We start from the raw sequence: 11863 nt of genomic DNA, 5'->3' as shown, positions 1-11863 counted from the left end.
GGAAGTACCACGCAATTTCCCAGATGGTCACTCATCTGGATACTAACCACCCGCAATGTTGCTTAACGTCAGTAGTTCGTTGTGAACTGGTGAATTCAGCGTGCTACATAGGTATCACCGCTTGCTGAAAAATTAATTAAGAATAGAAATTTTCAAAAGACCCCAATAGGATCTTCTAGATTTCTAGAAATCAAAAAACAGCTCATTTGTGTGAGAAAATGTGAAAAAAAAAAAAATCCCCCAAAAAACAGTTTTTTGGTTTTTTGGCTTTATGGTTCTCTGGACAAAATTTCCACCACCACTTTCGTGTTCCTGGTAAAAAGACCTGTAATTTGATATTATAGAAGTCGACCAGGTTTGGATAAGTCCTTCTATGGGGACAGACAGACAGACGAAACCGAAGCGAATACAATAGCCCGTCCCTTATACCTTTGTTTAACACTATCGTAATATTAAAGGAAGGACGGGCTAAAAAGCCCACCTGAGGCTTGGGTGTAGGGGCGGACAGCCCTAAAGGATGGGTTAAGCTTCTACGAATCTACGAAGTTGAATGTCTCCAAAACCTACCTCCTCCTTTATAGTCTTTATACACAGAAATCCCACCTGAGGCTTAGATGAAGGGGCGGATATCCCTGAAGAATGGGTTAAGCTTCTAAGAATTTACGAATCAAACAGCCCCAAAAGATGGAGTAAGCTTCAACGAATGGATGTCTCAAAAAAATTTACCTCTTTCTTTCCACAGACTCGGACCGACGGAAATGAGCTACGAAGACAGTCAGGACGAGAAGTCCACGACGCCAGCAGCGGCTACGCCACTGACGCCAACGCCAGACCAAGAGGCATTACGGGAAGAGCTGTACGAGAAATTCATCGAATCCTTGAACCGCCTGACGACGAACCAACGAACGAAGTACGCAACACTGAACCAGGATGAAAAGATGGCAACTATAACTCCAACCATGAAAACGGACAAGGATTTGTTGCCAACAACGATGCTCCAGATGAACCAACCCGAAACGCTGAGACGACGAACCAACGAACGAAGTACGCAACACTGAACCAGGATGAAAAGATGGCAACTATAACTCCAACCATGAAAACGGACAAGGATTCGTTGCCAACAACGATGCTCCAGACGAACCAACCCGAAATGCTGAACCAGCAGCATAAATCGATGCCAACGGTGGAAACAGACCAGAAATCCTTGCCAACAACAACGATGTTGCTCACGAACCAACCCGAAACAACGCTGAACCAGGATGCATCAACTACAACGATGCAGCCCACAAAGGAGTTGTCCGAGTACGAAAAGTTCCTCCGAAAGCTGTCCGATCTCAAAGCCGAAGAACAACGACGAAAGGCGAAGGCTCGGGCGGATTACGAGGACAAGTTAAAACGAGCGGAGGCGGAAATTGACGAAGCCAACACGCCGATGATGATCAACGTGAACGAGTTGCACAACTTCCGCTGCGAGGACGAGGAGAAGAATAAACGTGTGGCCGAGGCTCACAAGTAAGTTAAGGACCTTTCCCACTTAGCGTTCGGACAAAAGTCGTGTCTTGCGTAAGTGGGAAGTGTGGGAACACCTCATATTTAATTATTACATTGCCTACAGGACATTCGGAAAAAATCGGATGAAGCTCGGGAAAAACGGAACAAGTGGGAAGGGGTCTTTAGCTTTAGGGGTTCTGTGCTAGTCTTGCGTAAGTGGGAAGTGTGGGAACACCTCATATTTAATTATTACATTGCCTACAGGACATTCGGAAAAAATCGGATGAAGCTCGGAAAAAACGGAACAAGTGGGAAGGGGTCTTTAGCTTTAGGAGGGGTTCTGTGCCACCTCAGGGGAACGGCGTTTTTGAGCTCAAAATTAATGGGTATTTCTTTATATTAGTTGAAATTTACGTTCGAATGACATTTTTTATTACTTTGTGCTTGAATTTGGGGTCTACTAATCCTGCTGAGGATAATAAAAGACCCGACCGAATTCCCATCAAAAAGGCGATGCAGAGCAATTCAAGGCGATACTATTTTGTATGAGCGCCTGAAAACATTTTAAGTAACTTGGACTTTGTGTTCCAGGTATATTCTGAAGAACAACATCCGGGAGACCATTTGGAACTCCACTGGCGCCCAACCAGGGTCCCCGGAGCGTACGTACGACTACGACGCATACGGCTCATTGGAGTACGAAACTCGGACCCAGTATGTGTACGACCCTACCAATCACGGGGTGTTTAAGAACGATCCACCTCCAACGTTAACCAAGATTCGCGTTACGTATACGCCATCGGTGTGATGTCCAAACCGTTTGATGAAATAGATGGATTGACCAGAAGAGAAGATTAAAAAAACAGCAAATTTTCTTTTTGTGGACAAAGTGGATATCTACAGCCAGCCCAGTTAGTTTGGTTGGTGGCGCATCTGCCTGTTAAGCGCTAGGCCGCGGGTTCTATCCCCGCCCGGGGTGGATTTTATCCCCAGGGGAAATTATCGTTCTCGGAACAGTTGTCCGCGAATATCTGCGAAAGATGGCCTCAACCCTCATGTCCGGTCAAGATATGACCGATTCAGACGAGGATCCAACAACCGGAACCACCGTCACTGAAGCTCCAAAAAACGAAGCTGCAAAGGACACTACTCGTGGGGTGGTCATTGAGGAAATCACCACGCAGAAGCTCAAAGAGATCATCGAAAAAGACCTCAAAGAATGTGACGAAGAGTTGAAGAAATTGAAAGACATGGAAAAAGAACTCAGTACGGATAAACTGTGGACAACAACCTATAGTCGAGATGGAACCGATCGGAAAGACACCACGGAACAACTGAAAATAACCAGAACTGATGCGGAAGCTAAAGTATTCACAGGTGACGGAGGAAAGACCGGAATCGTGGGAAAAGATCAGTTCACACGATCCCAGACAGGTTCTTCGGACGGAGTCTTCGCCAATGGAGAAAAGCAATTTGCTAACAAGACGACAGAAGACACAATATGCCGTCGTACCAGGACAACTTTGAAGAAAAGAATAAACAAGTAAGTATAATAGAATAGAATATACCTAGTTTATACTGCCAGAATGAGACTGAAAAGTCCATTTACTCCCACAGTCTAAACAATAATCATCATTGTATATACATATGATCTGTTGGATACAATAGGAACAGGTGAGACAGTTTCAATTTATATTAATTGAAAATTCATAGTACATACTCGTATGTACGAGTGCATAAGTACAGTCCACTTCAACTGGGAAGTCCGATGACCTTTGTCAAAAATTCGTCAAAAAATAGCTCGTTGATTAACAAGTAATAAGCATGTGAATAGTTGATCCCATGGGATTTTTCACGCCGAATCGAATGGTGAAACTTTTAGAACTGTCCGACTTACAGTTGAGAAGTTGCGGTTCCTCTCCATGCGCTTCCATCGGACTTCCCAGTTGACGTGGACTGTACGTAAATGTAATTATGTACATAACATTATTTTATAAAATTATTAGGTATTATGCACAAGTCACTTAAGTGTGACAATGTCCCTATCCTTGTGGAGATGGTCTCCTTTGCATCGGACTGTCTCAGTGAATGATATTTGGATCAACATAGAAGTAAAAGTAAACTAAAATGTTCTTGAGGTGTGTCCACACATAGGCGACCAGCCGTCGATCGAACATCGATTCACAATCAATTCACATCGATTGACGGCAGTCGACCATGTGTGGATACACCAGAAAGTCAACGACAATATGTATAAACAATGTTGAACTTTTGTTTCAGATGTTGACACTCAAAGAATTAATCGGGCAAGGAGACAACTAACAACTAGTCAATACGTAACGAAAGCAAACGAGGAATCAAAAGGAACAAAAAATGATGGCGTAGCTGAAGTTGTTACACATGGTTCTGGGGAAACCAAAGACCAGCGTACCTCAAACTGGACCAACTTGTACCCGACTGTGTCCAGGATTATCGAGAGATTCCATCAAACCCAAGTACGCATCGTCAGGATCACGAAGGATTCGAGAACGACCAAGAAAGTGACATTGAAACCTTACACGGGTAAGTCGAAGAAATAAGGAAGTACGAGGGCGTGGGTTCGATCCCAGCCGAGGTATGGAATTTTATCCTCATTTATTTGAGAATTTGACCACATAATAATGGAGCTCCAGGGGTTAGGTGGTAGAGAACGCCTAAGGCGTTAACCTCCCCTAGTGGTTGCCTTCCACTCAAGAGATTATTATTATTATTATTATTATTATTATTATTATTATTATTATTATTATTATTATTATTATTATTAGGTTATGATAAAAACAAATTAAAAGAAAAGAAGAAGTCGAAACAAGCCAGGTCAAACAAACCTCGTTAGCTTGAAAGTTGGTGTGCCTGTCTTGTAAGAGCCAGATTGCTGGTTCCATGTCCACTCGGGACAAACTTTATCTTAAACAGATAAGAGTTTGTTCTCGGAAAGGCTGCTCTTTTCATATTCCATCTTTCTTCTCTCTTCGATTTGAGAGACTTCCGAGCTCTGTTGGTACTGTTCCTTCTGTCAAACCCTTTGGCTCTCCTGAGCAGGGGTTCTAGTTCAACACCAGTCCTGGATCTTCTCATCTCTCCACTCTTTCTTTTCTACGAACTGGTTTTCTCTTCTTTTCAGGCGACGAAGAATTCACCGGCGACGCCTTCGAAGGTGAAAGTGGAGAGATGCGGTACGAGAGGATGTTGAAGAAGATGAGGAAGAACAAGATCTACTTGAAATGTCCTCACTGTCCACTTCGGTTCCTTTTCCATCCGGAAATGATGAGCCATATTAACAAGCAGCACAACATTTCCTCCCACTTGGGTGAAAACACCTTTCATGTGCCATTCAAAACGTTCGCCCCTGGTCGGGTTAGTAGGAGAAACTTTTTTTTTAGGTTTGACAGAGGGAACTGTAACTGTAAGGTCTTATCGTCCCGAAATCGAAGAGAGAAGGAAGACAGGATAGGAGAAAGCCAGCCGTTCCGAGAACATTATCCCATCAGGATAAAATCCACCCCGGGCGGGAATCAAACCCGCGGAAGACAGGATAGGAGAAAGCCAGCCGTTCCGAGAACGAACATTATCCCATCAGGATAAAATCCACCCCGGGCGGGAATCAAACCCGCAGCCTAGCGCTTACAAGGCAGACGGGCTACCAACCAAGCTAACTAAGCTGGCAGGAGCAACCTAATTGACTTTTAGTAGTGTGTAGTCGCTTGCAAGACCAAGCTTATGAATATGATAGAGAGTCTCTATCATTTTCATAAGTTTGGTTTTGCGTTGGTTGTGTTTTGCAGGCAACTTGGCGCTACTAAAAGTCGAGGGTCTACACTTTCATTTTCTCTCGAGACAGATAAGGTAGTGGAAAAGGTTGACTCCCAGGTAATTTGACAAACGTTCCCCTTGCAGGGAAGATTTGCGAACGTGACTCTTCCAGACTTCGAGAACAACTTCCCGACCTTTCCCGATTACGAATACAAGCCCCGAACGACTACCAGTTCTGCTCAGACAGGTCAGCATAGCACCACGTTCAATATGGAAGCCATTTCGGAAATGATGGCGAAATTCATGAAACCCGAGTATATGCAAGGATTTCTCACCACTCCTCATTCCACAAGAAACATTGACTATTTGCATCGTAAGTATTCAACTTTGCAATCTGGAGCTGAACTCTATACACAGAAAGCCCAATCTGAGGCTTAGGCGTAGGGGCTAGACAGCCCTAAAGGATGGGTTAAGCTTCTACGAATCTGGGGGTTAGTGGTTCAAGTCCAAGTCAAGTCATATTATTCGGCGGAGAGCGACATTTGTGATTCGACAAGTAAAAGTTTGAGTACCAGACTACTCACATTAATCTCACAGAGCCTGAGTGAGGCCGGAAAAAACCAGCAACACGCGATTTCCCAGATGGTCACTCATCTGGATACTAACCACCCGCAATGTTGCTTAACGTCAGTAGTTCGTTGTGAACTGGTGAATTTAGCGTGCTACATAGGTATCACCGCTTGCTGAAAAATTAATTAAGAATAGAATAGACTAGAATATACCCTGCTTATACTGCCAGAATGAGACTCAAAAGTCCCTTTACTCCCGCAGTCTAAACATGCTTAAGGTATTTCAATAAACCGTTTACGTTTATTTTCCCTCAGGAGCCCGAACTTACGCTACGACCATGCCTCCCCTATCTAACCTACACGAGGCACTCGGAAACGTTCGCGAATATCTGCGAAAGATGGCCTCAACCCTTATGTCCGGTCAAGATATGACCGATTCAGACGAGGATCCAACAACCGCAACCATCGTTACTGAAGCTCCAAAAATCAAAGCTGCAAAGGACACTACTCCTGGGGTGATCATTGAGGAAATCACCACGCAGAAGCTCAAAGAGATCATCGAAAAAGACCTCAAAGAATGTGACGAAGAGCTGAAGAAATTGAAAGACATGGAAAAAGAACTCAGTACGGATAAACTGTGGACAACAACCTATAGTCGAGATGGAACCGATCGGAAAGACACCACGGAACAACTGAAAATAACCAGAACTGATCCGGAAGCTAAAGTATTCACAGATGACGGAGGAAAGACCGGAATCGTGGGAAAAGATCAGTTCACACGATCCCAGACAGGTTCTTCGGATGGAGTCTTCGCCAATGGGGAAAAGCAATTTGCTAACAAGACAACAGAAGACAGTATATGCCGTCGTACGAGGACAACTTTGAAGAAAAGAATAAACAAGTAAGTATAATAGAATATACCTAGATTATACTGCCAGACTGAGACTGAAAAGTCCCTTTACTCCCGCAGTCTGAACATGAACAATAATCATCATTGTATGTACATTAAGAAGCGCGGTAGCGCTCCGCCCCGCCAAGTCAAGAAAGTTTGACCGTAATAGGTAGATGAACTGAGATGGGTAAGTAATGTTTCGAACGTCCTCGGAATCAATTTAATTGGAACCATTTATATTATTGGTGAAATTTGAAATGAACAATAAAGTTGAACAAATTCGGTTCTCTGGAAATTCTGATATGTCATATCTAATTTTTTATGGTTAATCTCCTGCTAAAGGAGGCAATCTTAACGACACTATGTAACTAAAAGCTAAGGGTCTTCAGTGACGAGGGTTTTACCCTCCAATTATCTCCCTCCATTTTACCTCCAATTAATAGCTTTTTAATAAAGCTTATAGACTCTTACAAAAAAAAAAGCCCAAAACCGATCACCCTAGGGTTGATTTAGGGCTGACGAAAAACGCTGACCCCGTGATGGAGTCTTCGCCAATGGGGAAAAGAAATTTGCTAACAAGACGACAGAAGACGGTATATGCCGTCGTACAAGGACAACTTTGAAGAAAAGAATAAACAAGTAAGTATAAGAGAATAGAATATACCTAGTTTATACTGCCAGAATGAGACTGAAAAGTCCATTTACTCCCGCAGTCTAAATAATAATCATCATTGTATGTCATGTATGTACATATAGTACATAATTTGTAGATGAACTGAGATGGGTAAGTAATGTTTCGAACGTCCTCGGAATCAATTTAATTGGAACCATTTATATTATTGGTGAAATTTGAAATGAACAATAAAGTTGAACAAATTCGGTTCTTTGGAAATTCTCATATGTCATATCTAATTTTCTATGGTTAAGGTTAATAATTTCCTGCTAAAGAAGGCAATCTTAACGACACTATGTAACTAAAGGCTAAGGTCTTCAGTGACGAGGGTTTTACCCTCCAATTATCTCCCTCCCTCCATTTTACCTCCAATTAATAGCTTTTTAATAAAGCTTATAGACTCTTACAAAAAAAAAGCCCAAAACCGATCACCCTAGGGTTGATTGAGGGCTGACGAAAAACGCTGACCCCGTCTAAAAACGGGAAAGGCAAAGAAAGAGAAGAAGTTAAAAAAAATGCAGACCCGGAGGTAAAGTCGACATCGCGTGTTTGTTTCGACAGATACAACACCCCGGCTCGTCCGCCCAGGCCCCGTAAGATAAAGTGGACGACCCAGGAGTACAAGCTACTTTACGGCACTGAATTGAACGTGACCGTTAACGACCAGGTCGGGGCTCTTCTGGAGATCCTCCGTCGAACCAGACCCGTAGAGAACTATTACCGACACATTTTCGATTATAAACGAAGGTAGGCGTTTTTTGTTTGTGGGCACTGCTGGGTAGGCGTAGGCATTTCACTCTGTAAAAAAAAAAAAAAAAAAAAAAAAAAAAAAAAAAAAAAAAACGAAGGTTAATTGACATCTGGAAAAATTTGACCAAATTTTCAAAAGACCCCAATAGGATCTTCTAGATTTCTAGAAATCAAAAAAGGGACGACATTTTCATTTTTAATTATCCAAAGAGGGTATATTTGTCGCAGATAGTAGAACAGAATACAATATCTCCCTAACTTTTAGTTTTATGCCTATCCATTTATTGGCCTTGCTCGGCGTAGCTTAACATAGGTGACGCTAAAACCGGTCTTAAATTATCGACTGAAGTGTTGTTATCTAAAACTTTCTCGCTTTGAGTTCATAGGTCGTCGCGACGAATTTCAAGATCAGAGCTCATTTGTGTGAGAAAATGTGAAAAAAATCCCCCCAAAACCAGTTTTTTTTGGATTTATGGTTCTCTGGACAAAATTTGCACCACCACTTTTGTGTTCCTGGTAAAAAGACCTTTAATTTAATATATAGGTCGACCAGGTTTGGATAAGTCCTTCTATGGGACCGACAGATAGACCGACAGACAGACGACACCGAAGCCCGTCCCTTATACCTTTTTTTTTAATTACTATCGTAGTATTAAAGGAAGGACGGGCTAAAAAGCCCACCTGAGGCTTGGGTGTAGGGGCGGACAGTCCTAAAGGATGGGTTAAGCTTCTACGAATCTACGAAGTTGGATGCCTCCAAAACTTACCTCCTCCTTTATAGTCTTTATACACAGAAATCCCACCTGAGGCTTAGATGTAGGGGCGGATATCCCTGAAGAATGGGTTAAGCTTCTAAGAATTTACGAAGCAAACAGCCCCAAAAGATGGATTAAGCTTCAACGAATGGATGTCTCCGAATATGATAGAGAGTCTCTATCATTTTCATAAGTTTGGTTTTGCGTTGGTTGTGTTTTGCAGGCAACTTGGCGCTACTAAAAGTCGAGGGTCTACACTTTCATTTTCTCTCGAGACAGATAAGGTAGAATATGATAGAGAGTCTCTATCATTTTCATAAGTTTGGTTTTGCGTTGGTTGTGTTTTGCAGGCAACTTGGCGCTACTAAAAGTCGAAAGTCCAACCTAATTGACTTTTAGTAGTGTGTAGTCGCTTGCAAGACCAAGCTTATGAATATGATAGAGAGTCTCTATCATTTTCATAAGTTTACACTTTCATTTTCTCTCGAGACAGATAAGGTTGTGGAAAAGGTTGACTCCCAGGTAATTTGACAAACGTTCCCCTTGCAGGGAAGATTTGCGAACGTGACTCTTCCAGACTTCGAGAACAACTTCCCGACCTTTCCCGATTACGAATACAAGCCCCGAACGACTGTTGCGAACATGACTCTTCCAGACTTCGAGAACAACTTCCCGACCTTTCCCGATTACGAATACAAGCCCCGAACGACTACCAGTTCTGCCCAGACAGGTCAGCATAGCACCACGTTCAATATGGAAGCCATTTCGGAAATGATGGCGAAATTCATGAAACCCGAGTATATGCAAGGATTTCTCACCACTCCTCATTCCACAAGAAACATTGACTATTTGCATCGTAAGTATTCAACTTTGCAATCTGGAGCTGAACTCTATACACAGAAAGCCCAATCTGAGGCTTAGGCGTAGGGGCGACTACCAGTTCTGCCCAGACAGGTCAGCATAGCACCACGTTCAATATGGAAGCCATTTCGGAAATGATGGCGAAATTCATGAAACCGGAGTATATGCAAGGATTTCTCACTACTCCGCATTCCACGAGAAACATTGACTATTTGCATCGTAAGTATTCAACTTTGCAATCTGGAGCTGACCTCTATACACAGAAAGCCCAATCTGAGGCTTAGGCATAGTCACTAGACAGCCCTAAAGGATGGGTTAAGCTTCTACGAATCTGGGGGTTAGTGGTTCAAGTCCAAGTCAAGTCATATTATTCGGCGGAGAGCGACATTTGTGATTCGACAAGTAAAAGTTTGAGTACCAGACTACTCACATTAACCTCACAGAGCCTGAGTGAGGCCGGAAAAAAACAGCAACACGCATTGCGAACGTGACTCTTCCAGACTTCGAGAACAACTTCCCGACCTTTCCCGATTACGAATACAAGCCCCGAACGACTACCAGTTCTGCTCAGACAGGTCAGCATAGCACCACGTTCAATATGGAAGCCATTTCGGAAATGATGGCAAAATTCATGAAACCCGAGTATATGCAAGGATTTCTCACCACTCCGCATTCCACAAGAAACATTGACTATTTGCATCGTAAGTAGAATAGAATAGAATATACCTTGTTCATCCTGCTGGGATAGGACTAAAAAGTCCCTTTTCCCCCGCAGTCTAACATGTTCTTATATATTTGACATGTTATGGGCAGTACATTTTACAAAATAAACATCCTGATTAAAAAAAAAAAAAAACTAGGTACTTCGTACTGCGAATCCGGGGGTTAGTGGTTCAAGTCCAAGTCGAATCATATTATTCGGTGGGGAGCGACATTTGCGACAAGCTTTTGTGTACCCGACTGTCCCGACTACACACAGTAACCTCAACACAGCGACTACCCTTATGATGGATTTCACCAATATTTTTTCAGTCCTCAGAATTCCTGTTAAGCTAACAGCCTGTTAAGTTCCATTTACCTATTTTGATTTGTACCTATAGGCTTAACAGGGCTTACAGGCTGTTAGGAACTAAAAAGAACGTTGGTGAAATCCACCATTAAAGTATTCCAATTATCCGTTTACGTCTATTTTCCCTCAGGAGCCCGAACTTACGCTACGACCATGCCTCCCCTATCTAACCTACACGAGGCACTCGGAAACGTCCGCGAATATCTGCGAAAGATGGCCTCAACCCTCATGTCCGGTCAAGATATGACCGATTCAGACGAGGATCCAACAACCGGAACCATCGTCACTGAAGCTCCAAAAACCGAAGCTGCAAAGGACACTACTCGTGGGGTGGTCATTGAGGAAATCACCACGCAGAAGCTCAAAGAGATCATCAAAAAAGACCTCAAAGAATGTGACGAAGAGTTAAAGAAATTGAAAGACATGGAAAAAGAACTCAGTACGGATAAACTGTGGACAACAACCTATAGTCGAGATGGAACCGATCGGAAAGACACCACGGAACAACTGAAAATAACCAGAACTGATGCGGAAGCTAAAGTATTCACAGGTGACGGAGGAAAGACCGGAATCGTGGAAAAAGATCAGTTCACACGATCCCAGACAGGTTCTTCGGATGGAGTCTTCGCCAATGGGGAAAAGAAATTTGCTAACAAGACGACAGAAGACGGTATATGCCGTCGTACAAGGACAACTTTGAAGAAAAGAATAAACAAGTAAGTATAAGAGAATAGAATATACCTAGTTTATACTGCCAGAATGAGACTGAAAAGTCCATTTACTCCCGCAGTCTAAATAATAATCATCATTGTATGTCATGTATGTACATATAGTACATAATTTGTAGATGAACCTCTCTCTCTCTCTCTCTCTCTCTCTCTCTCTCTCTCTCTCTCTCTCTCTCTCTCTCTCTCTCTCTCTCTCTCCAAGAACGATAGTTCAGATAATCACTAATCCGAATAGCAACCACGCGCAACGGTGCTTAACTTGAGTGATTAATTTCACAATTTTTTC

The 11863-nt window shown here is 42.8% G+C and overlaps 3 protein-coding genes across 4 annotated transcripts; all 3 read left to right on the top strand.

Moving 5' to 3' along the window:
* The first annotated feature begins 743 nt into the window (after positions 1–743).
* LOC103520417 lies at positions 744–2439 on the top strand. 2 transcript variants are annotated; one of them, XM_008485509.3, is made up of 3 exons: positions 744–938; positions 1073–1512; positions 2083–2439. In XM_008485509.3, the coding sequence occupies exons 1-3, from the start codon at positions 759–761 to the stop codon at positions 2297–2299; spliced, it is 837 nt and encodes a 278-aa protein (XP_008483731.1). In that variant the 5' UTR covers positions 744–758; the 3' UTR covers positions 2300–2439. The 2 variants fall into 2 exon arrangements, with proteins under 2 accessions (XP_008483731.1, XP_026687493.1); XM_026831692.1 differs by having other exon boundaries at positions 744–958; positions 1093–1512.
* Positions 2440–3144: 705 nt separating this feature from the next.
* Positions 3145–8168, top strand: LOC103520554. The gene is made up of 6 exons (XM_026831671.1): positions 3145–3165; positions 3772–4053; positions 4652–4884; positions 5425–5653; positions 6165–6750; positions 7976–8168. The coding sequence occupies exons 3-6, from the start codon at positions 4699–4701 to the stop codon at positions 8163–8165; spliced, it is 1191 nt and encodes a 396-aa protein (XP_026687472.1). The 5' UTR covers positions 3145–3165; positions 3772–4053; positions 4652–4698; the 3' UTR covers positions 8166–8168.
* A 1393-nt stretch (positions 8169–9561) lies between these two features.
* On the top strand, positions 9562–11569 carry LOC113472068. The gene is made up of 3 exons (XM_026831631.1): positions 9562–9775; positions 9841–9999; positions 10980–11569. The coding sequence occupies exons 1-3, from the start codon at positions 9562–9564 to the stop codon at positions 11567–11569; spliced, it is 963 nt and encodes a 320-aa protein (XP_026687432.1).
* Positions 11570–11863: the final 294 nt, after the last annotated feature.

Source organism: Diaphorina citri, unplaced genomic scaffold (assembly GCF_000475195.1).
Source record: "Diaphorina citri unplaced genomic scaffold, Diaci psyllid genome assembly version 1.1 scaffold70, whole genome shotgun sequence".
Taxonomy (NCBI): Eukaryota; Metazoa; Arthropoda; class Insecta; order Hemiptera; family Psyllidae; genus Diaphorina; species Diaphorina citri.
The sequence above is the reverse complement of the archived record's forward strand: the minus strand, read 5'-3'. Positions and strand labels throughout refer to the sequence as shown.